Source organism: Tinamus guttatus, unplaced genomic scaffold (assembly GCF_059628265.1).
Source record: "Tinamus guttatus ecotype Peru unplaced genomic scaffold, ASM5962826v1 Tinamus_guttatus_pri_ptg000004l, whole genome shotgun sequence".
Classification (NCBI taxonomy): domain Eukaryota; kingdom Metazoa; phylum Chordata; class Aves; order Tinamiformes; family Tinamidae; genus Tinamus; species Tinamus guttatus.
In genome coordinates this window covers 11,820,416-11,829,744 of record NW_028288538.1, presented here as the reverse complement: position 1 = coordinate 11,829,744, position 9,329 = coordinate 11,820,416, and the positions used below count along the sequence as shown (strand labels likewise).

Here is a 9,329-nt window from a genome sequence, read left to right as displayed (position 1 = left end):
TTATGAATGACCTAAATATAATAAATTGTATTTTACATACTGTGAATGTGTATATAGTCATTTTTCCCATCAGGTAGGTATTTACAATAGAAGCTATAGTTTTTGTTTCTCAGTATTTATTTTTTGCAAGGTACAGTTTCTTGGATCATTTGCCCTACAAAGAGCCATGTGAAATTCAGATCTCAGCAAATTGCTTCTGGAATATCTTCTGGAAATACTCAAGGTGAGCAACAGTAATGGTGAGACGGTAGTCCTTGAAAATACCTGCTCTGTACTCCATCACTTTTGTGTTTAGGAGGCCAGAATTCAGGTTGTGTGTTCCTGCCTAGGAGAGTCACAGCTTTTCAGATCTTCATCATTTTACGCAGAAACGCACTGGAAAATGCAGAGAGCATGGGATTCTCCTCATGTTGCAGATTGAGGCCAGTTAGGCACCTAAACACTCTTGTATGCCTGGGCTATCACTGTTTGGGTAAATCATATTTGCAAATTACCATAGATGGAGCAGCTCAGCTTTCTGCCTTCTCAGCAGAAGAGCAGTGTGCTAGAATCAGCTGCTGTCTCCACTTAAGTGTAGGTTTTGTGGTCAGCATTACGGCTGTTGGTGGAAGTGCTCAGTTTAGACACTGGAAAAGCACTACATCAACTTAAGCACATTGTTTCATTTCCTTTTCTTTTGTTGGGTTGGGGAAAGCGCTGAGGCAGCCTATTCTAAGTGACATCAGTGCCAAAATTGTCACTGGTTCAGTGAGAATAGGTTGGCAGAACTTGGACTTCTGTTCTTCCACGGTTCTTCCACTTCATGGCAATGTTGCTGGAATTCTGTATATTTGCTGTGGTCTCCAGCTGGGGTTTGAATGAGTTCAACACCTACGAAACCCATCTTCTTTCTTTGACGATATTGGAAGTTACAAACCAGGAGAGACCTCAACTTCCCATCAAATAAATAAAAATAAAGGAAAGGCATTAATATACCTCATGTAAATCTGGTTGACTGAAGGTTGCCCAAGGAACCTTTGGAAAGTCCAGCATTTTGAGATGCCCCCATTAGGTAAGTCAAGCCATTGGTTCCTCCTAAACACCTGTCTCACAGCTGCCCTATTCCTGAGCATGGGGGAGGTTTACAACTGCTTCTTGGCCTTTCCTCTGTTTCTCCCACTTTGGTGACCAGCTGTGCAACCTGGGTAGAGCAATGAAACAGCACTGTCACCTCTAGAAACTGAGGCACTGGCCTCTGTCTTCTTGCCCTGCTCCATAACTTAAGCAGGAAAGTAAATGAAAAACAGTCCAGAACAGATATGGAAGCTGGCCATAACCAAGTTGAAAGTGCAAGGGAAACCATAGCTGGGTTTCCCTAAGAGCTAAGTCACTGTCAAACTGCCCCATTCTATTAAAAAAAATTGCTGTATAAACAGGAAGGGTGGAATAGGATATTGCTGGAGAAACAGTAGCCTCTCCCTCTTGCTCTCCTGCCACGAGGACTGCGATAGGAAATTCCACTGGAGGATTAACAATCATAGGGAAAAAATGGTTTAAAAAAGCATGTGTGTAAAGCCCTGGTGGAAAATAAAGATATTATTTCAAGTACTGCCCTAGCACATAACACAGTCTAGATTTCCCTGGTTTTTGTGGGTTGATTTGTTTTAAGCCTAATATTAGGGTTAAAACTTAAGAGATCGCCTTTGGAATGACTGAGATCAGGCCGATTCCTGATAGCAGAATTGATTCCACCTATATGTTTTCCGACCTTCTGGGCTTTTTGGGATTGTTTTGCGAGAGTAAAACTGAGGCAGGAGGGCCCCAACCCAGGCCGGGCAGCATGAAGCCCAGCAGGCCTGCGAGGCACCGTGAGCCTGGTGCGCGGGGAGCCTCGTGCAGCTGCAGGCTGCGGCCCCTGCCCGTGCCGCGTGCTCGGGGTGCCCACTGGCAGCACCAGCACAGCCGCCGCGACCCGCACTGAGCGGGAAGCGAGGGCTGGGTGATACTACAGCTCCCCGCTCTGGTTCCTGATCCTGGGAGGTCTGGTTACCCGCTGGGTGGTAGCAGTTGTTGGTGCTGCAAGGGCCGGCCAGGGCGCAGGCTCTGGGTGCTTCTCGCAGCGCTGAGCCTGCCGGCCGGGCTTGTTCTCAGCCTCCTTATTTTACAGCAGCAGCGCTGCCCAACCTTTGCACCTTGCATTGTAATCCTAAATCGTGCCTATACGCCCATCAGCAAGCAGGTGTCCTTGCATTAAGGTGGTGAATACAAACTGTGCGTGTCCTGGAGTCCTAGAAACCCCGAACCTGTGCTGCAGGGAAGGCTTTGGCCGCTGCTGTTGTAACAAATGACAACAGTGTCTCTCAGAGCAGCGCTAGAACCGAGCCCTCTGCGTGGCGGGGCAGGCAGCAGTCACCGCGGAGCCATTTTCCCCCTCAGGCCGCGGAACTAACGCGCGCCCTCCCCGGCCCTGCCGCGCGGGGCGGAGCGGAGCGGCGCGGCGGGGCCACGTGGGCCGAGGGGCCGCCCCGCCTCTTAGTCGGCGGCAGCTGCTCGCGCGGCCGCAGCCGCCGCCGTCCGCCGCCATGCCGGGCTCGCTCAAGGAGGAGACGGCGCTGCTGCTGGAGGACTATTTCCAGCACCGCCGCGGCGGCGCCGCGCTGCCGCCCAGCGCCACGGCGGCCACGCTGCGGCGGGCGGCGGGCGAGCTGGAGCGGCGCGAGCGGCCCTTCTTCCGCTCGTGCGCGCCGCTCGCGCGGGTCGAGCCCTGGGAGGCGGCGGCGCTGCTGACGCGCGTGGCGGCGCAGCTGGAGGCCGACGGCGGCTTCAACTGGGGCCGGCTGCTGGCGCTCGTGGTCTTCGCGGGCACGCTGGCCGCCGCCATGGCCGAGCGCGGCTGCGGCGACGGGCCGCGCCGCTTGGCCGCCGCGCTCACCGCCTACCTGGCCGAGGAGAAGGGCGCCTGGCTCGAGGCGCACGGCGGATGGGTGAGCGCGGCCGCCCCTGGGCGTCGGGGGCGCGGGAGCAGCGCGGCCCGTGGGATGGGGCTGGGCGCGGAGCCGCGAGGGGCGCGCGGCCCGGGGAGCCCGCGGAGGGGGCGGCCGCGGCGCGGGCGGAGGAGGGGGGCGGCAGCGCGGGCTGAGCGCGCACCGAGGCGGCCGCAGCGGCCCCAGGGGCTCTGCGCCTCTCGCAGGCGGGAGGGAAGGGGGGATTTGCCCCCGCGGTGAAGGCGCTGCCCGAGGGGGGTTATGGGGTTATGGCAGATGTGGGGGGCAGGGGGTTTCTGCCTTCCTTGGATGTGGTGGGGACGTGCAGGAGAGGATGAGCACGTCTAGCGAAGCTCGAGCGCTGCTTGCATAGCAGTTAACGTTGCGTAAAACTGTGCACTGTCTTGTGAAATTTGTGCCTGCCTTCGGTTAAAAAAACGCTTACAGCGTTTAAAGCTAGGCACAAGGAGGAGCCTCTGCAGGCTGGGAAGGGGGTTTAAACGCGCTGCAGTCCCCACATCGCTCTTGCTGCGTCTGCACGCATGGCGGAGCCGGCTTGGGTACTGCCTTCCAGCCCTGCGTGGCACGTCTGTTCCACCGGAGAGCTCTGCGCTGCCTGCCGGGCGCTCCGGGCCGCGTGTCACCGGGTGCTGCCAGGCCTGCCGGGGCAGCCGGCAGCCCGTCGGTGCAGCGGCGCTCGCTGCCTACGTGTCTCACGGAGGGCGAGGTGTGGGTGTGTGTGTCACCCGGGTATCCTGCTCTGCAGCCCCCGCTGTGCGGGACCAGGGCGATGCTGCTGCTGTATCCTCTGAAGGTGTTTCAGGGTTAGTTGCTAGACACGACCACGTCGGCGGATAAGCTCTCACCTTGCTCTGAAACATACAGTGAAGTCTCGGGACACCAGAGGAGCCCCAGCTCCTGCCCTTGGTGGGGAGAGCCCCGGAGCAGCTCCAGCCTCCGGCGCTGCCTCAGCAAGAGACATGGGAATGAATGCCGGGGTCTTGTCAGTCCTGTCCTCCCCTTAGCTAAGTGGTGCTCGCTGCAGCTCAGTCAGGGATGCAAGGAAAGCAAGGAAAGCCGCTCGTGTACGGAGCGATGGGCTTGATGCAGCGCTGCTGGCGAGGTGCCTGCAGGTGAGGGGAAGGCTTCAGGCCCCACCTGCGTGTCATTAGTTCTTAGCAATATGCAGCGAGCATATATTAGAGTACTTAAGAGGTGCTCCTAGGCCCAGTGGCCCCTAACGAAATATAGAGGTGATGCTGCTGAGTTCTGGGAGCCAAGGTTTATTTCTGGAGATCTGCATGGCTGGATTTTAGAGAGCAGCCTGATGCATATCTGTGTTCTCCAAAGTATAAACCCAAAATACTGATGTGCCTGTTCCTAGATATGCTTGTGTGTTAAGCTACCTGTCCTGTAGGTTTCCTGCTCTGCTTCCCACTAGTTCTAAAACTGATGGTCAGGCTGGGGGCCATGATCTCTGCATACTGTGACATAAAGCAGTGGCTGCTATTGCTTATTTTTTCCCATTTGGGTTGCGTATTGGAAGCATGATGTTGAAGGTGTGTGTCCAGCTGTGTCTATGTCTGAACAAAATATCAGCTATCCCCTAGAATTTCAAATTCTCTATTTTTAAGACTAGTGGAATATTTTATGCCAGTACAAATAAGGACTAAAAATAGGGCGGGGAGGGGGGAAGAGTTGGCTTCGATTTATCCAGTGACCAAAATTAACTTGTTTTTTTTTCAGTGGTCACTTGTGCATCCGAATGTTAAATGTTAAGAACAATATGGTGGTTGGCTACAAAGTAAACTATCATTTAGCAAAATCACATTACCTGTTCGCACAAATTAAAGTGTAAAGAACAAAGTTCCGGAAGAAATTAAGAGTATAACTTGTTTACATAGACATCTGCCGAACAGAGTTCAAACACGACCATCTGGAGCTGCGTTACTGCCACTTCTGATTATCACAAATAAAGATCTGGTCGAGCAGCTGCCAGCTTCGCTCTGTCATAGGTCAGCGCTGAGCAGCGGCCACTAGGCCCTTCCAAGTGGGATACGTAATCGGAGTCGTGCCTTGGCCGCGATGGGACCGGCCTCAGATGCCTGCCTTTCCAGTGGAGATTTCCTTATCCTGTGTTTCAGATGCGATATGAAAATTGAATGAGGGGAAACAATGCTGGCAGCTCTGGTCAGAAACTTGCTTAAAAGGGTAAAAATAGTGTAATGACATGTTGAGTCTCTCAATAGGAAGTTTGCACTTGAATTTGAGCAAAGTTGCAAATACTCTGTAGCTACTACTTTCGGTCGTGCTGTGGGAAGGCTACAGCACAGGCTCGCACAAAGCGTTTTTTGAGTGCTGAGGACAGCAGGGCTTAGGCTTTTGTGATTAAAGTCGAGATAACTCTAGAGTCGACAAACGCTGTGCTTTGAATATGAACTCAGGGATCTGCTAAATCTGACTAATTGTAAGCCAACCAACTCAACGTTCCTTTCTCTTGCTTTTCTAGGATGGCTTCCATCACTTCTTCAGACAGGACTCTCAACCCGCTGAACAGAACAGTACCATAAGCAATGCAATAATGGCAGCAGCAGGGTTTGGAATAGCAGGATTAGCTTTTCTCTTGGTGGTGCGGTAGACTGACGGATGGATCTTGCAATGGGAAAGTACTCTCAAAACTGACAATTTCCAGATTTGATTCTATTTTCTATAGAACAGACCCTATAAGAAGAAGTTTATATTTTTAAACTGGCTTGGACGACTCTCTTACCAGACCCTTGGCTATGAACTGCTCCACTCGCTACCCAGTAACGGCACAAACAGATGTGTACTAAACCACCATTTGTGCATGTTCAAAACCCGTTGTCTCTGAACATCCTTTGGACTTTCTTTTTAAAGGTGTAACTCAAACATTACCATGATTCTTGTACTGTGCTCAATGTTACGCTAGGATGAGTTGTGGTGGACTTGAAACTAAATCCTCTGTTCAAGATGTGTTATTTAATTGGAGGCAAGTCTCAGAACTCAACTTCTATTAATGCTGGAAAGTGGGCTGACGCCGACTGTGATGTAACATGATTTGTAGCTTCAAATGCAGTGCACTTGTTACTGAAAGGCAACTCATTGGTTGATTTAGAGCGATTCAGTGCTCGTGATGTGAGAGACATGGCTTAATAATAGCATAAGGCTGATTTCACTACACTACAAGAAGATGACTATTGATACAGAACAGTAATGGCTGCAGTACCAGTTCTTATTGAACGGAAGTTAAATGTTAAACCTTAATTGGTATATTGAAATCCAGTGAAGGCTGGAATTTCTCTGGATTTCCCTGACAAAATGAGAATTTCCATATATCTTAATATATTTTTGAAGTATTTATCACCATTTAATACTTGTAGCCATGACATCTTTATTTTTGTTTAGAACTTAATTTTTAATGCTGGTTCGTATCACTCTAGTGTGTATCAAGCATTGTCTTGTTGGAGTAACATTTCACTCATGCTGTGTATTTCTTTCAATGGTTGTACAAATTGCCTTATGTTTCTGGTAGCTTTTGATGTTCCTGGGTTGCTTATAGCTTGTACAATTTTACTATGGTGATTTCAAATTGTGAATAAATGTTGAGTATTTTTATTTTAAAAAGCTAACTTTCTGCTTATTTGATCAGATGGATGATGGGACTTAACTGCTTGGAATGTGAGTGCATCACTGTTTGCCTGGGTGCATGAGTTTGTATCTGCTTGCTTGGTGTTCTGGCATCAAACAAAAGGATCAGTGCAACTTTAGAGCAGCATGAAGATTCCCAGTCTTCGTTGCAGAGAAGTCCTGCCGCTCACAATTAGTGATAAGAATACTTCAGGGGAAAAGCCCGTGCCAAAGGCCAGCTTTACCCGCGGTAAATGGAAATAACCCTGTGGTTCTGTAGGCAAAAATCTTTCCAAAGTTTGCTAACGTAGCTGGGTACAGAGAGCTGCCATGCTGAACGAGCTGCTGCTGCTCTTCCGTGCTGTGGAGCTTCCTGCTGGAGCAGGAGCTGGTCTGGCGTAACGGTGACTGAGCAACTGCTGGTTTAGCTCAGTGCCCCTCGGTTCAGCAATACCTGAGCCGCTGCGAGTGTGTTAAGCGTCTCAGGCTTGAATATTTTTGCAAGCCCTGTCACATTCCTATGACATGGAAAACTTTCAGGGTTGCATATTTCAGTGGCGCTGACGGATCCGATGCCTGTTAAAAGGTGCCAGTCTGCTGTTGAGCTCGCCTGCGTGCTCCTCTCGAGGCCCGCCGCTCCGTGCTGCGCTGGACCTGCCGCTTGCCGGGCGCTCAGCGCGTGCCGGGCTTCCTCCCGGCATTGGGCGAGCGCTGCGGCAGCCTCTCCGCCAGCTCCGAGCTGAGGCCTCCCGGGCCCTGGCCGAGGAGGGCTGTTTGCTGCAGCTACCGTGGTGTGGAGCACCGCGCGCTGCAGTGCCCTCACAGAGAGCTCCATTGTGCTGGCTGAATGCAAGCGCAGGGAGAACAACAAAAAGGAACATTCAGACACGGTAAGTCCCATGGAGGCTGGAAGGAACTAGCAGTAACTCCCCCTCGCACCGCTTGCTGAGAACAAACGTTTGCTTGTTTTCTGACTTCCAGTTCTCTAAACTCTGGTCTGGCTCCTCTCAGCAAAAGGAGTAAGATGCTGGGATGTGGGACCATAGTGTGTTTGGTTCCTCTCTTGGGTTCCCACCTTGACAGTGGCTGCTTCAGGGGCAGTTCGGTGGCCTTAGGGGTCTCCCTCTGCTCCTCTTTGAAGGTGAGGGGGAGGCAGTGCCTGACCCATGGGATGCAGTGGGAGAAGCCTGGCAGACCAGGAAGGGGCTTCTGACCCATGGAGCGCTCTGGGAGTCACACACTGGAGAGCACAGGCAGGGTGAGAAATGCCTCCTTCAGAGGGCAAATGTTGCATGGAAATCTCCTCCTGCTGATTTCAGTGTCTGTCTCCTGCTGAGCAGGACAAAGATAATAACAGTGTCTTGATTTCTAGTGTACCCTGATCTGACAAGCCCTGCAAAAGCAGAGAATATTGTGCTGATTGTTAGGAGTTCACTCTGGAGAAGAGATGAAAATGCCATGAGTTATGTTATGAGCCAGCTTCTGGAAAAGTACTTTATTCCTAAGTCATATCAACCTTGGTGTACAGGTCGCCCTTTGAAGTGGAGGTAGATTGTGGAGAGTATTTGGCAGCACTCTTGGCACGGGAGAATTCAACCTTTCTAAGAAGGGAGAGAAGACTGGTTTAGGAAAATGGGAGCCCTGGATTAGGAGACATCCGCGAAGTTCCGCAGTGCAGAAGCGACACCGCATGCAGGATTCCTGACTCCAGAGCTGGATTTTCCAGCCTCTGGCAGCCTGTGCCCAAGGGATAGCTTCTCTTAGCTGTGAACACAACCCACGTGTGGAGCTGGAGTTCCTCGTGCTGGCCGGAGCGCGAGGAGCAGAGAGGGGCTGGCCTGGCTGGCGGCAGCCTCTGCTCTCCCCTGTTGTAGGGAGCTTTGTGATGCAGGGCTGAGCACTGTGGCTCGAACTGCTGGGACTCCATTGACTTCGGGGTGGTTTAGACTAAATAACGTTTGCCTGACCCCTCTGGTCTTTTTTCCCGTTTCAGTCTGAGCATTTGCTTGAATGACGTGCTGTTTCTCAATTGATATGGAACTGCTTTTCGTCCTCTTTCCTACCCCAGAAAAGGGAAGTAAAATTCTCTTGTTCCTTTCTTTATATGAAGAAGCAAAGGAGGCAGTGCTCAAGCAGAAGGCTGTATCTAAGCCTGATTATAGTGCCCACATCTTCAGAGTTCATGTACGTTCCTGGCAGGTGCCAGGGATAAAAGGCCTTGTCCCATATAGCAGGTCCTAGGTTCAGCTGAGGCCCAAGTGTGTCGTAGCCTGCAGAGGTTGTGTACAACGGGTTACCTCATGGCACATAGGTGCTGGGAAGGATTTTGTTTGAGGGAAGAGCAGAGAGGGGAGCACTCTTTGAGTTGGACTTTGTGGGGTTTTGCTCTATGAGCAGGAGCCCTGTTCACACGTAGGGCAGTTGGACTCCCCGATGTGTCCCATTTCACCACACATCTTATCCCATGTTACAGCACAGCTCAGAGATTTGAATGGAGGTTTGAGGACACCAGAGTTGGTCTACTGGGAAGTCAGGCGCCCACCTTGACCGTGACATTTAATATCAGTGCTGATCTGAGCTTTTCTGTTTTCCTTCTGTGTGTCCAGTCACCTGTGGCTTTTGACATGGAGTCGTGTGGTCATTCCCTGATCATGGATACCACACTTGAATCCTTAATGCTGTGCCACACACAGCAATCCCTGCAGGACCGAGAGCTGA

The 9,329-nt window shown here is 51.6% G+C and overlaps 1 protein-coding gene across 1 annotated transcript; it reads left to right on the top strand.

Moving 5' to 3' along the window:
• The first annotated feature begins 2,544 nt into the window (after positions 1–2,544).
• On the top strand, positions 2,545–6,608 carry BCL2L10 (BCL2 like 10). Its single transcript, XM_088519475.1, has 2 exons — positions 2,545–2,963; positions 5,473–6,608. Exons 1-2 carry the CDS (start codon positions 2,562–2,564, stop codon positions 5,599–5,601), a joined length of 531 nt encoding a protein of 176 aa, XP_088375601.1. The 5' UTR covers positions 2,545–2,561; the 3' UTR covers positions 5,602–6,608.
• Positions 6,609–9,329: the final 2,721 nt, after the last annotated feature.

What these genes read in the sequence shown, in the direction of transcription:
- BCL2L10 (XM_088519475.1), top strand. Translation starts at nt 2,562, where the DNA reads ATGCCGGGCTCGCTCAAGGAGGAGACGGCGCTGCTGCTGGAGGACTAT. An exon ending in TCGAGGCGCACGGCGGATGG is followed by an intron (nt 2,964 to 5,472) that starts GTGAGCGCGGCC and finishes TTGCTTTTCTAG; the next exon opens with GATGGCTTCCATCACTTCTT.